The sequence below is a fragment of the Schistocerca cancellata genome, chromosome 1 (genome assembly GCF_023864275.1).
Source record: "Schistocerca cancellata isolate TAMUIC-IGC-003103 chromosome 1, iqSchCanc2.1, whole genome shotgun sequence".
Classification (NCBI taxonomy): domain Eukaryota; kingdom Metazoa; phylum Arthropoda; class Insecta; order Orthoptera; family Acrididae; genus Schistocerca; species Schistocerca cancellata.
This window is the reverse complement of record NC_064626.1, coordinates 350,821,637-350,845,097: the sequence shown is the minus strand read 5'-3', so window position 1 is coordinate 350,845,097 and position 23,461 is coordinate 350,821,637. Positions and strand designations below refer to the sequence as shown.

Genomic DNA, 23,461 nt, shown 5'->3' with positions numbered 1-23,461 from the left:
ACTTATTAATATCAACGGCAAGAAATTTCTCTCTGGCTGGAAACATACTCAATTAGGTGTTCCACAAGGTTCAATATTAGGGCCACTACTTTTTCTGTATTTATATTAATGATATGCCATGTCAGATCCAGTCTGATACTATCCTCCATGCAGATTACTCAACAGCTGTAGTCTGTTGTGGAAATGAGGTAGACCTAGTTCGTCATATTGAACAAACACTTGGGGAAGTGGAGGCATGGGTCAAAAATAATAACTTGACATTAAATTTTACAAAAACATAAATTGTTCATTTCACCAAAAAACACTCTGCACAGTCCATAAGTGAAATAAGGTATATGGACAAAAAAATTAGAGACTGCAGACTGTGTCAAATTCCTTGGCATATTAGTCAATAAAAAACTGTTATGGAGTCACCTTGTGGACAACATACTGGGTCGACTGAATGGCCTTGTATATATTATGAATATCTTTTATAGCATTACTGATTTAGCTGTAAGAAAAATTGTATACAATGCATATTTTGTTTCAGTCATTAGGTACAGTATAATTTTCTGGGGGGTCTGAAAAAACAAATTACTTAGAGCTTTTAGACTACAAAAAAGAATCATTCAAGTAATGGTGGGACCAAACCCAAAGCAATATTGTAAACCTTTATTTGTAAAACTAGATCTAATGAGCATACCAAGCTTATACATATATGAAACTCTCACTTTCACGAAAAGAAACCCACAACTTTTTGAGGGCAACTTCTTCTTGCATCAATATGATACTAGATATAGAATGAGCTACATGTTACCTACCCACCATTCAAAATCATATGAAAAAACCCCATACTATATGGGCATGAAATTTGTAAATAAAATATGGAAAGATATGGATGACCCAAATGTAAAAGGTACCAATAGAGACCTGGAAAAATATCTGAAAGATAAATGTTACTATAGTGTAGAAGATTTTGTGAATGGCAACAACGCATTAAAATTGTAATTAAAATACCTCTTTGAAGATGTTACACCATATATATTATCAGTTTACTGTCTATTTTTAGTATTGTTATTATATATAGTGTAAAACTGACAAATCACCTATGTCACAATCTTTGATTGTATAAGGCATGTTATGTGATAATAAAAATTGAATTGAATTGAAAATCAGAAGACTGGGCAAAATGTAAATGCTATGTATCAGTAATACTGCAAGCATATGCACCTGAAAATTTTGTTAACAATACTCACAGCTGTCCTGTGAATATGGGAAAAGCTACTACAAAACAAATAGTGACTTCAGCAATGGTGTAAGTGTGATGCAAAAGTGGCAAATATTATCAAAAAAATTCACTAGCAAAATAAGTTGCTTAGCTCATTTAGACATGCTCTGGAACAGGTAAAATTTGGGGCAATGGGTGCATAATTCTATCATATCAGTATGCAGCAACCCTACATGTTGCTCAAAGCTTTCCTCCTCCTCCCCCCCCCCCCCCCTTTTCCATGTTCAACATGACAACAAGAAAGACATCAGCACACAATCTGCGAAGTTCCAGAAGCTTTTTGTGAATTTGAACGATTATTTGAAGAAAATTTTTTGCCTTAACATATTACACACAGCCAATTCTTATCCATGCTCAGCAGACAGTATGACAATCTTAAGAATTTGTTGGGCACAATTGTGTCAAGAAATCAAACTCTGAACTTGTTAATTGAAAAACTGTATGATTTATCAATGATATCTAGTAATAGTGGAATCACCTTTGTTTGTTGGCCAAATTGATCCTAAGAATAAAATTTAGTGAAGTAAAGGCAATGATAGTGAAAAATCAAAGTGGAATATTGGAAGTTCTGAATCATAAATGTGGACAGGTACTGGTAGGCCATCGGTTGTAGAGTACCTTAGAAAAGAGTCAGGCCAGCAACCATTGGCCTGAGAAAAATGTTTCATTTGTCTTATGTTTAGGGTACTTCAGTCAGTTATTATGTTGAAGTGGACAGATTGTACTGCAACAGTGGCACATCAGATCACATTACCATGATAATATTGTGTGTCACACACAAAATTTGTTATTCCTGGAAATATTTTGCCTTGGAAATGAGATGTAAGCATACTGGCTCATGAAGGAGGGGTGTGTGCGTGTGCGTGTGCTATCTATCACCTTGAATTTTTGTACACTAGTACAACCAACTTTTAGGGCTGAATGCAGCTATAGCACTCAAATTGCTCAGAAATTACTATCCCTTATGCTACTTGGTCCGAAAGTGCCTTGTAAAATTTATTGCAAAAGATTTAAGTCATACTTTATGCATCTTTTACTATAAGGGAAAAGCAGCTATGACCTTGATTTTTTAGCTGCTAGCCAATAACCAGGTGCTCACTATACAACAACAGTATTAGCATTTATGAGTATATAGTTCTGATTTTATTGACCCTTGTCTCAAGTGTCAGATTGAAAATTGCAAATTTACAACATTTTTCAGGATTAGTTTTTAATATGGCTACCATCTCTGATCTTTCTTTAACTGACACCACTGGAAAGAGTTCATATTTTGCTACAAGGAACATTTTAAAGTAAAATGATAATTTTCCTTATAAGGTTTTTAAACTAGCTTCAAAGATACCTTAGTTTTTACGCATACCACATGCTTGACAGAATAGCTTTAATGAATGGCATACAAAAATGAGCAAATAAACAACATTGTTGTGAACATAACAAATTTCATGGATCTAAAATTCTCTTCATGTTCTTCAGCACGTCTGATGGTCAAGTGTACCTCCAACCCATGGAATTGGCATTTTGAGCTAGCAAAATGCTCTGGGATTCAGCAGGTGTCCTTCCTTAGGGGCCAATGAAACATTAGTTGGACCATGTGGATGCATGAAACTGACTAAGGCATCTTGTTCTTCCAATGATGTATCACAGATATTTCCAATCCACCATTTGTTGTCATAAATGTATTGCCCAGATGTATTGCCCAGATTGGATGTTGTCAATTGGAACACTCTAGAAGTATGCTGATTGATCAACACTTGCAATAAATAACACTGTTATTGGAAACTCTACTAATTTGTAACCCTTTTTCATTGATTAGTCTGAAGCAGTGGTTTTCTCCAGTCCCTGCAACTGTGCAACCATATTAAAATCTCCTCTCTTACAAAATTCTTGCAGCATTAATTTCTTCCTTTATGATAAAAAGGAATTTGATTCTGTGAACTTGTTCATCACAAAATCTGAATAGATCACTTGGTGTTAGAATTTGATCTAAAGTTGGCTATTGGGACTTGCACTTGCTGCTAATCATTTTGTTGCGCCCTCAATACCATCACATGGAGACTTTACATGGCTTGTGGTGAAGAAGTTCTATTCGGCACTGATGCTAAAGTCATTGTACTGCTGACAGATTCATGAAGTTCTTAAAATTTTTGTATTGGGCATCTGATACATCGCTGCAACAGCTGATGTGCTTCAGCACTGGAAAGTGGGTTCACAGGTGATCTATCAGCTTGGAGCAGGAAACATGAACTGCACTGTATCATGTCACAAGCAATCACTGATGATGCAGAAGCTAAGAGACTCAATCTTACCAGGCAATGTCTTGTAATAAATAAGAAAGGAATGTAATGTAGCCTGACTATTTTCCCAATGGAAGCCTTGTACCGCATCCTGCACAATAAATGAATAATTTTCTGCCAAATCTATCAGAACAACCAGCTTTCTACATTCTAGATTTTCTTCAGTTTCTCTTAAGTAGTTACTTTGATGCTTTGCTGTATAATGATGGGGGTGAGAGATTCACAATTTGACTGCTTTGTCTCCAGGGTATCTTGGTCAATGTGTATCCACTCCTTGTATTCAATTGCTTCATCAATGTTGTTCCCTTCAAATGCAGCTTCTACAAATCTTTCCAAGACTTCTAATTCAGGGCATTGGTCACATCATTGGAGCACGCAATCTTTTGAATCCATATTGCAAACTGTTTTGGCTAACTCTTTTAGTCATACTTAAGTGGAGTTGTTGCTAGCATCAACTTGACATTCTGATGAGCTGTACAAACACAAACTGAATGTGTTCCTGCTGAACAACTGCAATGCACCACTGTGGCTGGAGCTCACAAAATTTGGAAAAGGCAACTTTTGGTAAATTTTGTCTGCAATATTCTTAATAGGCTTCTTTCAAGTTACAAAGCAGCAGACATTTCTGCATATGAACTTCTGGGACAGCTGGTGTCCTTATAGCAACAAAGTCCTTTTTTTTTTTTTTTCAAGGCAGATTTGGCTGACTTCATCACTGTCTTAGAATTTTGCTACACCTTCCTTAATATCTTCTTCCAGAGTCTTTCCTCACTTTGGATCTGGTTTCGCTAATATGCCTTTCTCTTCCTTCAACTTTCTGTCAGCCTTAACCATTTACTCACATATGTAGAATTCTTCCATTTTTTAATACTTCAACTGATAGGGGCCAAAGTTAAAATCTGAATTTTCTCACCAACTTTGGACAACTCCTGCTTTGTTTTCAATTCATTGATAAGCACTTCTTACAAAGAGCAGCCAAGGCATTTTTGATCTGGTTGCAGTTCTATGACATCTGCTTTATTCACAAATGCTAATACTGGTGTAGTATAGTGAGCATCTGGTTACTGGTCAACAGCCAAAAAATCAAGGTTCCAGCTGCCTTTCCCATACGATAAAGGATGGTTGAAGTAGGGCTTGACACTCTTGCGATAAATTTTACAAGGCACTTTCAGACCAAGTAGCATAATGGATAGACATTTCCAAGGAATTTGAATGCCTTAGCTGCATTCAGAAACAAAAGTTGTACTAGGATACAGAAATTCAGAGTGATAGGTATCACAGAAGATGCACACAATTATAACAAAGTCAACCAAATTCTTTACACCATACACTTTGTGACTTGGTATGGGTTCACTAAGGTGACTTTAGCTCAGGAACCATTATAACAATTGAGACAAAATTTTGCATATTGACCTAACACATACATATTTACACAAAAAAGTTTTGAACTGAATCTGAGATGATCAAGTGGGAACAATTTTTCATTCTAGGACGCTTGACATGGAATGACATTTGTTTTGGGTACAAACAGCTGCACAGAAAGGTTTTTGCAAAAGATTTGATTGCAAAAGAGAAAACTGAAGACAAAGGTACTAGGAAAACAAAGAGCATTGGTATCTATGTACTTCACTTGCATATCATTAAATAAATACAAACTACTGAAATGGATGACAATTTCAGAGACTTTACTGGTGTCAAACATATGATTTTATGTACAGAGACTGAAGCAATTGTGCCATTTCATTTGTTTAAGTACCTGCACCTGGGTTTCAGGCTAGATCACTATTTACATTCAATGCTGAGGTGTTATTCCAGAACATGGAGAGTCTCAGCAATTCTGTTTGTGTGTAAGGGGGGAATTTAAAAAAGTAGACTGGGGCGGCAGTTAAAATTTGTACTGAGGAGAGTGGCACACCAGGGTAATCTGTGCAGTTGTGAGAACTGCTGTGTCAAGGTTACTTGTGGCTGAAGCACCTGGCTAGTAAGCAGAACACCCTCGTTCAATCCCCAGACTTGGTACACATTTTCACTCACTGCTTCAGTCTATACACATACAGCCTATTCAAGTAAATTTTGTGACGTCATCTGATATGTTGCAAACATATCATGAGAGACTTGGTCATCAGTACAAAGAATGTATGAAAAGTGTGTTCAAGCAAATGAACAGTGTGGATGGCTGCAAACAATATTTTCTGATTGAATGCTCCTAGCAAAAATGCACTGATTATCATTCAAGCACTGAATGAATTGAACTATTGAAACATGACTTTAGCAAATTTTTGTAGAATTTCTTTTTGAAACAGAAGAAGTTAGCACTGTTCTGTAATAATTATTGAATGTAGCCAAATATATAGTCCTATTATCAAAGAGTCCTGATGCTGTGGAGAGAGAAACTTCAACAACAAGAAAGTTTCAGAATACTGATAACCAGAGACATACAGCATTTTACTACTACACCCTACACACTGCAGCAACATGGTGTTGCAGAAAGACACACACTCATCTATGTTGAACCCAAGCAAATCGGCAAACTAACTGTGGGCAAAAGCATGTCATACTGCCACAAACCCTTTGAACCATCATGGGAAGTCTTCTGTTGAGAATAAATCATCATATGATTGTGGTATGAACAGCCAATAGGCAACTGGAATCATCTTATAGTCTTTGAAACAGGAAGGTTGTCCTAAGTTGTGGGGTAAAATACTTTAAGCTTTTCACAAGCTGCACATCAGTGTTACTGAATTTAAAATTCAGTGGAATATTTATAACAGCAATTTTAGTAAAGATTATAAGATTCCACTTTTTAAGGGCACAAATTATCCTCAGTCCATTTTTTTGTATTCTGAAGACGTTTATACTCTGAGTAGCATTTCCAAGAAAATGATTCTATGTGAAGCAGTGAATGGAACTGTGAATTGGAAGTCTGCACCACTGTCTCTTTACTTGTTGTAGCTTTTAATTTCCTCAGAGCATAGCAGACTTGAGAGTGTAACACATCATTACATATGTCTACCATTTCACTTCAAGTCGTGCTGAACACTTATGTAGCTACAAATTTTGTGGCACTATTTTTTCTACAGTTTTCTCCTTTGATCCAACCCGAAAGTCTTGACAGATTTTTCTGCTGCTCACTGCAAACTTTCTAAGCTGTATTCAGCGGGTAATAAACTATCAACAAAAATACAATACAGCAGTAGCCTGTAATGTTACTGTGGTGAGGGGAAAAAAAGAAATAGGGCGTCACCCATACAAATCAGAAAGAGTAATGGATCCAGGATCCAGCCCTGAGGAACTCCGTGTTTTATTGGTAACAACTGAAAATAAATTATTGTTTGCGATCTCATTCCGAAATTTTCTGAATAAATTTTCGACCGTACTTTTGTGTATGAACAAGCTGGCTCCTCAACATTTATGGCGGAAGGAGGTCATTAAAAGATGTGTGATATCGAGCCCAGCACTATGCAAGGAATCTCAGAGGAAACAATTTTTTTTATTCTATTACCGAATACTGATTTTCATTCTGTTATCGGATAGCGGTATTGTCTTCGAAATATTACTGGCAAGGAACCTGAAGTTCCGCTTGTAATTTATCGCACGCTGATGTTGTGGCAACTTTCTCCGCTGCTGATTGGCTAACATTCCGTGCAGGTCAAACCGGTCTCCCGTACTGAGTCATGAGCGCCTTGCCCTTTCGCCTAGCTATGAGCTCTGCCAAGGGGCGTTGCGGCTAGCAGTTCGAATTAATGTCCGCTTTAGCTTGCGTGCAGATGCTCAGCTTTCAGGATGGGGGATAAGAGTACAGTACAAAAGCAGTACGGTAACTGTTTATGCGAATGCCCTACCGTAAGGCATAAGTCATGTTGAAATCGACGTGGAATCAGCAGCTGATTAACTGTTTATATGCTATCTGAGAAAATGCCAGGTTGTTCTGCATCGATCTTTCGTCTTCCTTAATGGTTCCACGCAAGTCGCCAGTATCTTATACTGCTCCGATATTAGACCGAACATTTATAAGCGTTATAAGTGTGGTAGATATTTCACTGAGAAACAATTTTTCGATGAAAACTACGGCACTACTTGGTAAGGCCCTCCGAGATAATATCGCACCCCTGCACCAGCGACAACTCAAAAACGCGATAGTTGAGAAAACTATAATTAATGTAACAAAACAACTACCGAAACAGTATAAGCTCAAGTAAAGTATCGTTGCCATTTTTCTTGCACATTAAAGCGTTTCACGCGTATTTTTCAGTGACAAACTAGAGATGACGTTTTTCGATTTTGTCACTTTTCTTGCTGGGATGCGATATGTGACATGCACAAATGATGTTTCAGAAGAGTCGTTTCGTGAACAGTATAGAAATAACAAAATCATCGTCTTCGTCCACAATGTCTTCCACTTCCAGGTAGCGCTCCATTTACAAGTGAACAGTTTAATGTGAGCTGTCAGCTTATAGAAAGCGAACAAATTCCGACGGAGTGCAATTAGCAATATTGATAAGCAAAATTACCTATTATCACGAAGATTGACTTGGAGATAAATGTGATGAAAACAGATGGTTGTTTTGAGTTAAGGGTGTGAGTTACTACAGAGTCGTCACTGGCTGAACTATCGCAACCTAAGGTATTTACAATGAGCATGCGCTATTTTATGTATGAATTGCCATAGACAAAAACGAAAAAAGAAAAAAAGCGGCTAAACCATGAGGCTTTCCAATTAGTAGGTGCTACGCTACGAACTGAAATGATAGCTAGCCTACAGAGAGCTGTAGCATACGATGATACATCTAAACCTAATCAACATCTCTTGGTACGTTAATTAGCCTATGTACGTAGGTCCTAACATGCAAAATATTTTGCAGTAATTTCATAATCACTGTTACACTAAATTGTAAATAGGAATATTATGATTTCATCGGTACTTAGTAAATGACCGTGGTAATGACAGCAGTTACATTGTGTTTTGCACAGAAGTTGATGAAAAATTACATAAATGTTAACATAAAAGCCGGAAGGAGTAGCCGAGCGGTTCTAAGCGCTCCAGTCTGGAACCGCGCGACCGCTACGGTCGCAGGTTCGAATCCTGCCACGGGCATGGATGTGTGTGATGTCCTTAGGTTAGTTAGGTTTCAGTAGCTCTAAGTTCTAGGGGACTGATGACCTCAGAAGTTAAGTCCCATAGTGCTCAGAGCCATTTGAACCGTTTGATTTTAACATAAAACTGGCTATTTAAGTTTACATGGTGTGTTGCAACAGACATCACGAATCCAATTTCATACAAGGTGAATAAGTTATGAAAATTTTCAAGACGAATTTTCTGTTGCACGGACAGAACTGTCATTCGCAGTGCCATTTAAAGCTGACTCCGTGCATGGCCTACAAATTGGGCAGCATGACCTCAAACCGTCAGATACAGTATTGACTGCTCCACTTCCGACGAAGGTTTTCGTGCTGTTGCTGTTTTAGATCTCAAGTGTTCGACTTGAAACAAATTTCCAGTTTGGTTCTAACAGTGTTTAATATTTTCTTGATGTCATGAGGCAAAACGACGTTTTTACTACGTATGGATAGTGGCAACGACAGATTCTGTTCGAAATTAGAAGTGGTCGAACCAATCACAAAGCTGGGTTGTCATGTCAGAATTTGGAGTGAATGACGATTCTTAGACCAAATCAGATTTAAGATTATTTAGTTACTTCTGACATTGAACAAAACGTGAAAGAAAAATTACGCGAGCATTGAACACTTGAATCTGGCATTTATAGAATAATAGCCACGCAGTTGATTACAAAAGTACTAATTATCGATTAATCATCACTTTGAACTTCAGAGTTCAATTCATACATGCCACTAGATTATTTCAAAAAATGTAGATAAATAAGGAACAAAAACGTCGAACTACTAGAATACAGCAACGGTACTCACATATCAAGCCTGGTACAACAAATCCAAGAGGCGAGTATTTCACAGCAGGACTTCACTATGTGATAAGGCCCACAGCACATCCACATGCACAGCTTCTCACAGCTGTTGGCCATCACGTAATGCTGCAGCTAGATCACTTGTGGCCTGACAAACAGGTTCATTTTCGAAAAGCCATTGTGACGAGCATTCTGACTACTTCCTTGCCCAGGAAACAAGGAACATTCTTTGCAGCTATAGGTGTTCCCTGAATAAACAGAGAAAACAAAACTGTGTTATTCTGTGTTCTTGGTAGTGCTCATCTGGAAACTGAAACGCGTATTTCGTAGAGAGGTTAAAAGCCTTCGACTGTAATAGTAAAGAAAACAAAGCGTATAGGTAGGAAGAACCAAGTTTTGGCATCCCGCCCGCGAATTAAGACTGACGCGCAATAATTTTACGGCTGATTTCGCCAGAACCTGCTTTCGGCCATCGTGGCCCCGAAAAAGATATATGGCACTACTGAGGAGGTAACCGTGACCATTTCTAAATTAAAAGAAACGAACTTTGTCAAACAGACAGCACAGATAGGTTATCGGTAGTAAACAGAGACAATCATGTTTGCTCTAAGTAAAATCTGACGACCATACACGGCTCAATGTCACTTACAGTACCCTGCTACACAATTCTTCATTTTAAAAAACTTTTCCAGAGATGGACAAGAGTTGAACTTAGGTTTCATTCGTTTACGGTGTTCTGCAGCTACGGCAATGTGTACCAGCGGTATCATGCGTCAGGCATGACCAGCACGATTACTGCATTTCATAGAACTGGCACTTTGATGCCAGCACGCACAATAACGTATATGGCTTTTATCCTCCATTAATATGTTTCTTTGCAACAGTGGTTAATAAAGTTTCTTGGTGACAGATCACGGTAACTGGTATTTGGGAGAGATAAAATGATAATTGAACCGTCGAAATTAATTAAGACAAAAATAAACATTTAGTGGTATCCTTTTGGAGTGAATTGATGTCAAGTTTCCATTTATTTTTTCTTCATCTCTGAAAGTTTGCCTCCTATGCAGAGGCCAATACGCATACCAATACCATCACATCAATGGGATTCACGTCCTCGCCCTTTATCTACCTCCACACCAAAATCTTATCCTTGTTGTGAAACATATTGATTTTTCTCTCAGCTGTCAAAAAACTCTTGGCCCACAACTGTATTTTCACGCAATGTCTCTTTGGAGGATAGTAAGTTTTTAACCTAATAAATGCATGGTCACTTGCGTGGTGCCTTATAACTACGTTCTGTACATTTGAGTACTGCTCTGAGAACTCTAGATGACAAATCTGAGTTCTGTTATTCCGCTGAAAGTTGCATAATTACTGATCAAGCCGTACTTGCTGCTTTTTAATGGAGATTTAATATTCTGATTCGTGAAATGTAATTTTTCTTGCTGTAAGCCGGACAACATTTCCTAGTGACAAAGGAGATTTGCAGTACGTCGTTAATCCAATCGTCGTCTTCGAGCACTATTGCTTTTTCTGGAACAGACTGAACAACAGCAGATGAAACTGATCAAACTCAGCGAAGTTCTATCCAGTGTCACTGGTGCATTTCTTACATCAAAAGGTTGTGCAGAGCAGTGATTGCCGTTTTGGACATCTCCAGCATGCTGGGGTTGAAACAGGTCTGCAACTTTTACGTTCTTACAACAACTGTGGGGGAACCGCTTTAAATTGCTTAGGAAGTTTTATTTATTATTTGTTTATGGCTAGCTTCAGTCGGCTTGTCTATTAACAAATCATCCTGAAAAACAAAATACAGTGGATGTTAGGGTACATAGCACTGAAGGCTTAACAAAATTCCAAATTATTCTAAGGCGGATAACATACCGTGTACATAAGCGGTACACTACAACCAGGCGTACAAATAAGTAACTGGCCACAAAACGCACAAACTTTGCAAAATACAGTGTAGCGTCCACACATGAGCATCGCTGTATGTCAAAACGTAAAATGATATTAAGTGGTACCTGCAGCGACACGTAAGCGAGGCTAGTGGCAGCGTGCGTGAAACTATTTGCTCTTTTTTTGTAATACGGATACAGTTTACACAAATCATTTATAAAATACAATCATAACAAGTTTTGAACAGTCTACATTAATAAAACGTTATAAAATACATCGGATACTCTGACGCCACACACGGCACACTCAGACTACTACAAAGGGAAACAAGGGAAGGACAGATCAACTACAACACATTGCAACAAAATGTAACCTGATATAAGGCGTCTGTATAGCAAGGACGTGGTTGTTATGTTCTTCCTGTACATCAAATATAAACGTAACAACAAACCATCATAAATATAGACATTAAAGTATAAATTGATAAGAAAAGTAGAAAGAAGGGTTATGGTAGACCTTGTACAAGGTGGTCTGTATGTTTGTATACTGTACAAGGGTTACCACAGCCCTTCCTTTTTTTAACATGTTATGTTTTAATGTCTGTATTTAAGATGATTTACTGTTCCTTTTATATTTGATGTGCAGGAGCAAAAAGCTACCACCATACCACCACGTCTTCTTGCATAATATGGGTCACTACATCCGCACTGTACAGACGCCTTATACATTGAGGTTACAAAAGTCATGGGGTAACTCATAATATCGTGTCGGACCTCCTTTTGCCCGGTGTAGTGCAGCAACTGTACGTGGCGCGGACTCAACATTTTGCTGACGTCCCCTGCAGAAATACTGAGCCGTGGTGCCTCTAGAGCCGTCCATGATGCGGAAGTGTTGCCGGTGCACGATTTTGTCCACGAACTGAGCTCTCGATTATGTCCCGTGAATATTCGGTGGAATACATGTCGGGCGATCTGCGTGGCCAAATCATTTTCTCGAATTGTGCAGAATGTTCTTTAAATCAATTGCGAACGACTGGCCTTGTGATATGGTACTTAGTCGTCCACGAAAATTCCATCGTAGTTGGGAAGATGAACTCCACGAATGGCTGCAAATGGTCTCCAAGTAGCCAAACAACCATTTCCGCTCAATGAACGGATGCTTCCTGCGTCGAGATGACTGGTTCCTCCTCCTCCCCCTCCTCTTCCTCATCATCATCATCATCATCATCATCATCATCATCATCATCATCATCATCATCATCATCATCATCATCATCATCATCATCATCATCATCATCATCATCATCATCATCATCATCATCATCATCATCATCATATCAATGATCGATTCAGTTCTACCAGAGGACCCAGTCCACTCCACGTAAACACAGCCCACACCATTACGGAGCCACCACCAGCTTACACAGTTCCTCGTTAACAACTTTGTCCATGGCTTCGTGGAGTCAGCGCCAATCTCGAACCCTACCATCAGCTTTTACCAAACAAATGTATTGCGAATACATAGAAAGGATCCTTTATTGTATGACTATATGATAGAGGAACAAACACTGGTAGCAGTTACTTCTGTAAAATATCTGGGTGTATGCGTGCGGAACGATTGGAAGTGGGATGATCATATAAAATTAATTGTTGGTAAGGCGGGTGCCAGGTTGAGATTCATTGGGAGAGTCCTTAGAAAATGTAGTCCATCAACAAAGGAGGTGGCTTACAAGACACTCGTTCGACCTATACTTCAGTATTCCTCATCATTGTGGCATCCGTACCAGGTCGGGTTGACAGGAGATAGAGAAGATCCAAAGAAGAGCGGCGCGTTTCGTCACAGGGTTATTTGGTAACCGTGATAGCGTTACGGAGATGTTTAGCAAACTCAAGTGGCAGACTCTGCAAGAGAGGCGCTCTGCATCGCGGTGTAGCTTGCTCGCCAGGTTTCGAGAGGGTGCGTTTCTGGATGAGGTATCGAATATATTGCTTCCCCCTACTTATACCTCCCGAGGAGATCACGAATGTAAAATTAGAGACATTCGAGCGCGCACGGAGGCTTTCCGGCAGTCGTTCTTCCCGCGAACCATTCGCGACTGGAACAGGAAAGGGAGGTAATGACAGTGGCACGTAAAGTGCCCTCCGCCACACACCATTGGGTGGCTTGCGGTGTATAAATGTAGATGTAGAAATAGGGACTCAGGGTGAAACCAAAATGGTTACGAGCCCAGAGAGGCGCTGCTGATTATGTCGTGCTGTCAGCAACTGCACTCGCGTCAGTCGTCTGCTGCCATAGCCCATTGACGCCAAATTTCGCTGCGGTTACGTTCGTTGTACGTCCCACATAGATTTATGCGTTTTTAGATGTTATTTGTCTGTTAGTACTAACAACTCTACGCGGCTCTGTCGTTCAGTGAAGGCCGTCGGCCGCTGCGTTGTACGTGGTGAAAGGTAATACCTGAAATTAGGCATTCTCGGCACACACTTTTCACTGTGGATCTTGGAAATTGAATTCCCTGACGATTTCCGAAATGGAATGTCCCTTGCGTCTGGCTCCAAGTACCATTCCGCGTTCAGAGTCTTAATTCCCGTTGTGTGGCCATAATCACGCCATAAACCTTTACAAATGACTCACTCTCATCTGATACTTTCTCCTCTTTTGGGAAGTGTGTTGGGGAGTTTGTAGCCTTTCGGCTTTTACTCCACGTGTTTCCCTGTGTGTGATTAATTGTGTGATTTTTGAGTGTGCGTAATATAATGAATGTTACGTGTGTGTGTGGTACTCGCCTGAGGTCAGCGAGTGTATTAATCACATGAGTACAATTGAAAGCCAAAGCGCTGCCCCTTTTATACCTTGTCTACACGATGTTACCGCCATCTGTTTACGTGCATATCGCTGTCCCATTACTTTTGTCACCTGTGTGTGTATATCATGTTACATTTTGTTGTACTTTGTGATTTAGTTGATCTGCCATACGTCCTTTCCTTGTTTCCCTTTGTAACAGCTATACAGTACGCCGTGTGTGGCTTTATAGTGCCCGATTTATTTTATAACATTTTATTAATGTAGACAGTTCAAAATTTGAGATTTATTTTACAAATGATTTGTGTAAACAGTATTTGTATTACAGAAAAAAAGGTACCAATACTTTCACGCACGCCGCCACTAGCCTAGCTTACGTGGCCGCTGTAGGTACCCCTTAATATTTATATTTTGACATACAGCGATGTTCATGTGTGGACACTACATTGTACATTGCCAAGTTTATGAGTTTGTGGCCAGTAACTAACTTGCAAGTCTGGTTGTAGTGCAAGACTACCTTAGAACAGATTTGGAATTTTGTTAAGCCTTCATTGCTATGTATCCCATCCACTGTACTCTTTCTTCAGGATGACTTAATAATGGACAGCCCGTCCGAAAATAATCAATAAATAAACTTCCTACCCAACTTAATGCTGTTCTCTACAGTTATGTTAACGATTTTTTTTTCTTCTTTGTTTTTTAAGGACTTTTCTTGGTAACGTTACTCAGTAACTACGGAGTTTCAACATAATTCTTTTTAGCTGTGTTCGTCCTTTACCAAAGAAGTGAACTTTATTTTCCATCTGTGGAAAGAAGTGTCTGTAGTATGGCAACGTTTCGTAGAATCAGCTTAATTTCCTGAATGTGTTAAATTTTATAAGGATTTCTCCGGTACGAAACGATAGTTTCGTGTTAAAATTCTACGCGCGCTGCACGCTCTTTCACGGAAGGTCCGATATGATGTCAGCGTCTTTCAGAACCTCAGTACCGATTTCGGTGTACCGCTTTCCGGGCATGATTGCAAAAATATTGTGCTTCACTTTACCAGCACAATTTCCAGTGAGAAATAAGACATCAATCTCTTTCAGCTTCTTGTTGATTCTTCTTAAGACAGCAGAAAAATACTTCGCTGGCACATTCGAAGTTTCTGTAACACAGTATTAGTAAGATAACTTTTAGTTGTCCTCCATTTTACTTCAACAGCACGATTAATTTTAGCAAAAACGTTACATTCAACATATCTAACTTCGATATTTCCTATAGCAAAAATCGATCTTACCGTAGAGTAAGTCTGATTTATCAGCTTTCGTATTCACATAACAGGCCTATGAAGAGCGGTGACCAATGAATCTGTTTTAAAACATACATCTCCAGGACTTATTTCTCTTCTTTATTTTCTGCCGCAGGGCAACCAAGGACTGCGTTTAAGCAACTAAACGCGCTTTACGCTTTCTTTAATATTTCTTCGTCTGATATTGGGTTTTATATCTAGTAATCCATCGCATTTTTTTTATTTTGTTCAGTTTCTTCCCTTATCATCGGAATTGCCTGTAAAATATCTATCTCTCTACGTTACTACATCCAAAAAATGCTGCCTGTATGTACACTTCTTGGTCCCCCTTAATTTAAATATATCTGCGCACATGCTTTCTTTTTTCCCAGATTTGTTTCCTTTTAACGATCCTACAACTAGTAGTCGTAGCGCTTATGTGAATTCTAGCTGAATCATTGTTCTGTGACACAGTGTTCAACTTCTGCAGTTCTAGAGAATAATTCGTTTGTTGTGAATACCGTTTGTTAGGTATTGTGGAAAAATCATGTTTCATAATGGTTCAAATGGCTCTAAGCACTATGGGACTTAACATCTGAGGTCATCAGTACCCTAGACTTAGAACTACTTAAACCTAACTAACCTAAGGACACCACACACATCCATGCCCGAGGCAGGATTCGAACCTGCGACCGCAGCAGTAGCGCTGTTCCGGACTGAAGCGCCTAGAACCGCTGTCACTGCGGCCGGCTGATTTCATAATGTTCTAATGGATTGTGTATGAACCTCCATTCGGCAATCTTTCTGAACTTTTCTACTGAAACCAGCTCACACTATTGGCAATAATTAGCGAGTAATTGACTCCTTCCCTTTTCCTTTACTTTTGGTTCACGTGTACGCTTATTGCGCAGCTCAAGTACATCGTTTTGCTATTCAGCAAGAATTCAGATCCTAAATAATCGTTGACGTTTAAATTGTCACACTGTGCTGAAAGTTACATGGTTGATTATGTTAACGTACGTACTTATTAATAGTGATAGAGCGTCTAGTGTTGCGTTGTGAATAATATTTGTGCACTGATCGGTGTTCAAAAGTTGAAGATCACTGTAACAACTTTTCACATTAACTAACCTCATTTGCAAAAAATGTATAAACAAATCATTATAGGCTTTTTTTTCCTTTTATCTGTAATACCACGAGATGTGGTGTTCCACAGCTCAATAAAAACATTACTACTGCTACTATCACTTCTACAACGAAGCTAATAAATTTTAAAAAAACTGTATAAAGCAGTAACAATCTTAACATCTTTCACAAAAATGCGGATTTGAATTTTTTCTCGAAATTTACGTCGATGAAGTGGGTTAGATTCTTAAAGCACCATAGAGGTAGCAGATCTAACTTGACTGTTCGCTGTGTATTTTTAACGTATTCAGTCACGAGTAGCCTCGCCTTGGGACGAGTGTTTCAGGTTATTCTGGATACAGCTTTAATGAGTACTGCCAGGTGTTCCAGCTTGTTGTTCGCACCAGCGTTGACTTATTTGTCTGGGGAGTGAAGTTTCTTAGCTCATTCCGACAAGCCGCGAATAACTTGTCTACACAACGATCACTTTTCACATTCTGCCCAATGGTTTCTTGGTGTAGTTGTGTAATCAGTAGTGCCATCTTACGGCAAATGGAAATAACATTGTTTTTTGTTTTGTTCGCACTATAATGAGCCAGATGGCTTGATGTCAAGACAAGTATTCTCGAATCTGGAGAAGGCCTGAAATACTTTCTGGTCAGCCCGATTTACGGCGACTTCAACAAGATAATGGCTGATGTCCTGCCTATCTTTGTCAGACTTCGTTAATGTTCCTTCTGCGATGTGCTGTCGATGAAACGTTAAACAAATATTTTAAGCTCTGTCTTTTAGCGGATAGAAGATGCCACGCCACATGTTCTCATTTCCCATGTTCTTCAGTTAAATTGGTGTTACCTTATGGTGCCAATCTCTTGTAGGTTAATATAGTTACAGCATGCGTTTAGCTTCTACACATTGTGCGGCTTAATGTTTTTAAGCTGTCTTCCAGTTGTGACCAGGTAAATGTGGCCGGGTGGATTACTGGAGTTCTGTTTGTGTGCATGACTGTTTCGCAGCAGTTTTAACAACCAGTTATTACTTATTTTGGCGTGTTAAACTTACCGTAATTAAAGAGTATTTTACAATAGAAGCGTTTTGCTTTTATTTACAGATCATCTTCTGTGGCCGTTGGTTTCATCCTTGTTTATGGATTGAGCAAACCACTGCTTTTCCTTTCATTGTTAGCAGTGTGACGTCGAAAGTTGATTGTACATTCAGTCTTGCAACCACATTTTCTTACGCTACATTGGCGGTACTCCCCTATAACCTCTTAGAATTTCTCACAGAAATAGAGCTGTAGTTACAAGTCCTCCGCAATCAACATGGTGAAAAATTGCGAAGAGTGAACGCACAACCTAGTTCCTTTCGATGTCAACCTCCGATAACAACGAAGGAAAAAGCATTGGTTTGCAGAATATGTAAACAAGAGGCAGGTACACCAATAACCACAGAAGGTGCTTTATAAATAACAGCGAAAAGCGTCTCGTATAAACCACTTTTTAATTGCAATAATATTAGGACGCATAATAACCACAATAATAGTAATTATACTTAACGTATTACTCGTATGCAGTTTAGATGATCTCAAACGCTCAAGTTCAGTAGCATTTGCTTTGTGTGTAACTATGGATTTTGGAGATGAAAGTACCAGTAAATTAGCTTACTTTGCATACTTCCATTAACTGATGTATGATGCATGGCAACATGCTGTGAGGATAAGATCTGATGTCCATATAGGCCACTGTCTGGGAAATTAAGAACAAGTACTAACTACTGTCGAGCAAAGTTTGCAGCCATAAAAAAGGAGAAAGAATTATCACCATATCCTCTGTACTAAAGGCGCCGGTAGCCAATGAAAGTTTTTACAACGAACCGAAATCATTTCTGCTTTACTATTCCCCCTACTCCATGGACGATATTTCTAACAGTCAATATGAGTATAGTTGATTAGTTTTACCAAACATTGTTTTAAATTAAAGTTAATGCGAAAAAAATCCATTTATGAATGGCCAGCATGTTGCCACGTTTTCACAGAGGCAATTAATTTGTGACCCTATAGACACGTTCACATTGTGGCAAGTTATCACAAACATGATCGAGCGAACAAGCAAAAAAGTCTGAAACCATCTCGCTTGCTCACTCTTTCACAGGGGCTAAGAGGGAGCTACAGAAATCTGTCCGGAAAACCGATTTCCACGCGGATGATCAACAGCGTACACTAAAGGTAAGAAAATTTCAAAGTTGCTTGGTCAGAACGTAAAACTGAAAGCGTGATCGAAAACATTTTATTTGTGTGTCAAACTGAAAACCAATGAATTCACGTATGACCTGACATCAATCAAATGTCACTTTCTGATTTCTATTTAATGTTCTATATCAGCTTGGTAATCAGAGAGGTGTTAATTTAATCTTATCTAATGCGGAAGAAAGTGCCTTTGACTATTAACAGGTCTTTTCGAGATTTACAGTGCATTACGTAATAGCTTGGTGTCAGCGACACAGTTCAGAATCCGTCAAGTATTTCCCAACGAAAGGCATAGGAAACCGCATAGGAGAACAGACGGCTCACTCACCTGACAATTCTCCGTTGACACCAACCGTCATATAACCTATGCTCCACGATATAATATACTGTTGCATTCAGCCAAGTATTGTTGCTTTATACTGTACGTTTAAGAGGGTGGTCATTACGTTATACATACATGTAGCTTTGATGTTCAAAGTTTCTGCTTCTGCCCCATGTGCCTGCCGGCCTTGAGTGTTGGGAAATTAGACATTTAGAAAAGAAAATGAAGAACCTGTCGCACTGATGGGACATGACCGTTTACTGCCCTAAAATATTGATTTCATTACAAATTTGGATTCACAATAATGCATTGCTAACTTTATTTATTAGACAGATTAATTTAGTGATGTTACAAATTTTAATGGATGATGTGAAAGAGTAAATATATAGTTGAGGTAAGGGACCCTGCTCCATAACAGACAGAGTCCAAAGTAAAAACGGAAACTGTTTTTATACCACGTACAGTGGACCTCATCCAATTCAAGCTTTTCGCTTGCCATGTTTTGAGGGGGCAAAAACAAGAAAATAATGTCAAGTAAACATTGGCTTTAAAGTGCATACCTTAGGAGCTATGAACACTTTTTGATCTTTGCTACTATGAAACATTTCTCTTCTACTGAATAAGTGCTCGTAACTCTTAGGGTATTCGCTTTAGACCCATGTGTTCTGGACAATTTTTTCTTGTTGTGGTCCATACTACCTCCACTGAAAAATGTTGAAATGCTAAGAACAAACACACAAACAGAGAGAGACAGAGAGAGAGACAGAGAGAGAGAGAGAGAGAGAGAGAGAGAGAGAGAGAGGACTCCAACCTCGGGCGGGAGGGGCCGCGCAATCCGTGACATGGCGCCTTAGCCCGGGCGCCCCTCCACTGAAAATATGGAGAACGAAGAGTTTGCAGTAAGAAAAGATCCATTGTCAGAGCTATTAGAACGATTTCGCTTGTACCTTTCGACTCTGTCGTTACCAGACCAGTGGGTCCTTACCTCACATTGACCCTTCTCCATCAGGCCCGGAAGTGTGTAATATCACAGAATCACCCCATACAGAAATTCATTGCTTGAAACGGTGAAATGAACTCTACCTTAAGAGGAACTGTTGCCTTGGAAACACACAAATCGGTACTGACGTGAGACAAGAGAACCACTAAATTCGTTTTTCCGACACTACGGTTTTATCCAATCATTACTATGCTGATTTATATAGGGGGCCACAGAAATGCAAACACATAAGAACTTTCACAGAAATCGTGGTGTCTTGAAATTAGGCTTGTTGTGGGTCTCGGCGTTACATAAAGAAAACAGCGCAAATCTTCCCACTAGAAGCTACATAAACGTCGTCGCGAATCTGCGAACTAATAAGGTACGTTGTCCAAGACGCGACGCACACTAGCGACTGCGACGGGTCGCTACGTGACGTCAAAAGTTGCCTGCTGGCGCATGCGCAGTTCGAGTTTGGGATGTCGAGCCACTCAAGGAAAACTGAAATGAGCCACTCACAGGATGTGATGCTCTGTGAGCTGGTCTCGCAACATCCTTGCCTTTACGATTTGAAGAACCCTAAATATAGAGACACCATGTTCAGAGACAGAATTTGGGAAGAAATTGGTGCACAGTTGAAACTGGCAAGTGAGTGAAATATATAACATTTTTGCCTTTAATGCAAATTTTTCAGGCCTGTTATGAAAATCAGTATAATCCATACAGATGTAGAATTAGAATGATGAAAATGAACTTGAAGGTCAATTTTCGCATTACTCTTTTTTGTGACGATAAAAATTGAAAACGGCAAGTACATTATAAAATGAACAATCTAAAGTACAACGAGAAAGTTACATTTTACAATACCTTCACTTTGAAAGTAAACGGTAGATTGGTGTCTTGATGATACCTTCTAGTTGTGAAAAACCACCACCAGATTGTTGTACAGCTTTCTGTAATCAATAGATGTTCGTTTTTGAGGAAGGCGTTTCTCAACAGATTGCGCAAACAGTATGCTGCAATAAGTAATTTGTCACATTCACTTCAATTCATTGGTAGAAGATGGTGCTCAAAAAACTTGTGCCAAAAGTGCACTACTGTTTTACAAGGCCCTTCTGGTCTGACACAGTTCACAATTGAAATTCGTCTTTTGTAAATCTTGGAGTTATCTTTTGAGTGCAGCTTGGCAAGATTAAATGTTCATGTCATCCATAACGATGTATGCTGTCAGAATATAAGAATATGGAAGTTCATTTGGATGGGAATAAAGAGTCAGTCGGCTATGAAAGTTGCCTTAGCTTGTTCCAAAAGTTTCTGCATGGGAGAAACTGACAAGTATAATTTGGGGAAATTTTGTGAACAAGCACGGACATTATTTCTTCCACATTTCTGCCAGTGTATACTGTAGACGTTCAGAATGAAAATTCGAAAGATGTTTAAGGTGTAACCCTATCTTGTTGTCAAGAACTTGAAACAATGCAATGACGCAAGCGTGCGCTTATTGTTAATAAACTTATCTTTCATTGGAATTTTAGGTGAAATGTGCAAAAACAGATGGAGGAATATTCGGGACTTGTATCAGAGAAATAAACGAGAAAGAAAGCTTGGAACAGGTTCAGATGCCTCATCAAAACCAAGAAAATGGGTTCTGCTTGATCACTTGGCTTTAAGAAACCTACATTTCGTGGCATTTTAAATGAAATTGTCAAGAGCATATGGAGAAATATTAGTAACTCATACTGGAGAAATATATGACATAAAATGGTTTCATTAGGTCCAAATGTGGCAGCGAAACAAAACAAATGCATTCTCTATCGTGTGATGACCACACGATTCTCGTTGCGCGTCGACAGAACTGGCGGCTAGTCGAGACGCTCCCGGAGATATATGAGACCAAATCTCGGAAACTGAGATCGATATCATTCTGATCTCAACTTTAAAAATAATTTCGATATGTTTGCTTCTTTTCATCGGCAACGATGTATGACCTAACGTGAACCATACGTAAAGTAGCCAGCGACCACATTTTTCACTGTACACAATTCAAATTTCATGCAGTAGTTTACTTGTAAATTAAGTATCGGAATAACTGTGACGAATATCGGAAAAATAGACACCTCATTATCAACCTGTGATGTGAAACTGTAAGATACGCAAACATTTTTTTGTGCCTTTTACTTTCCTCACAATTGATAGAGAAGTAATATACAGCGAAAAAACACACAAAACCGGAAGAGATACTTTTCAATTTTTTAAAGTAAAAGAAGAATCTGTATCGAAAAACTAACTCTGGGAGCCGATGTAACTTTGTTGCATTAACATACAGTATTTTTTACAGCAAGAAAATCGGAATTCCTATTTTTCTTATGTATTTGAATCCGCCGCCGCCGACCGGAGCTTGGGAAACGGCGACGACTCCAGTCGTGTTGCGGCCGTGTCGCTGTCTGCCAGGGTGGGAAAAGAGGAGGGGGCAGCGTCGCAGTCGCTGCCAACTGTCGCGTCTTGCACAACGTAACTTTAGGAGCCTCACATCGCGCCACGCAGCGATAACAGCGCCGCCCTTCTGGTCGATCTTTGTTTATGTTAAGTTTGTTGAGGTGTTGCTCGAGATCCCAATTAGCACAATAATGAAGCAAAAACTAGGATTTTTCTTGATGCTTTACTTCAGAACTAACAAGCACAGAAAAAGGTGAAAAAGCTGCGGGCAGGGAAATGGCTTCAATGAAATGAAATCAGCCGCACTTTGTTACTGAAGGAGCTGGGATCCGATTATATCCCATATTATTTACATACGGCCAGAAATGAGCTGGTAAACCACCTCAAGCAACAGTTGGCGAAAAAGAATATTAAGATGAGAAGATAATAGCTTTGAGGTTTTTTTTTTAACTACATTAAGGTTTCTACCTGATGGCAGAAGACAATTTTTTGCAGCTCTATCTCCACAGTTACTACGTAAAAGTATTCCTGAAACCTGCTACAGAACTACAGATGCCTGGGGAAATGCATCACGGCAAAGCATAAAAAAAAGGATGATCATGTAAACTTTACGTATTTATTTGTGTGTGTGTGTGTGTGTGTGTGTGTGTGTGTAGCATAAAAGAGGTCCCCTGCCAATTTAAGAAACTCATTTCAAACTATGACTAAAAAGAATGCAAATGGCTGTGGCCACGTCACGTAATAGATTAATAGACATACAAGAAATTGAACTGACTGAAATAGGAAGGAAGGAAGGAAGTAAGTAAGGAAGGGAGTCGTTTATATGGAGTTAGTGTAGTCCACCAGAAAGAGAGACAGTGGTGCAATCGAAGCAATGAAGGCGATAGAAATGATGTAGCTG

General features: G+C 39.2%; 1 protein-coding gene across 2 annotated transcripts in view; it reads right to left on the bottom strand.

The window, feature by feature from the left end:
- LOC126173961 (uncharacterized) overlaps positions 1-23,461 on the bottom strand; it is a 71,949-nt gene that overhangs the window by 40,661 nt on the left and 7,827 nt on the right. The window contains exon 2 of one of the 2 annotated variants that reach the window (XR_007535480.1): positions 9,487-9,730. Coding sequence is in view for 1 of the 2 variants with exons in the window: in XM_049920996.1 (XP_049776953.1) it covers positions 9,487-9,599 (113 nt within the window). In the remaining variant the exon portion in view is untranslated. Of the gene's footprint in view, positions 1-9,486; positions 9,838-23,461 lie in introns of those variants that run through there. The other variant, XM_049920996.1, reaches the window with a different exon arrangement.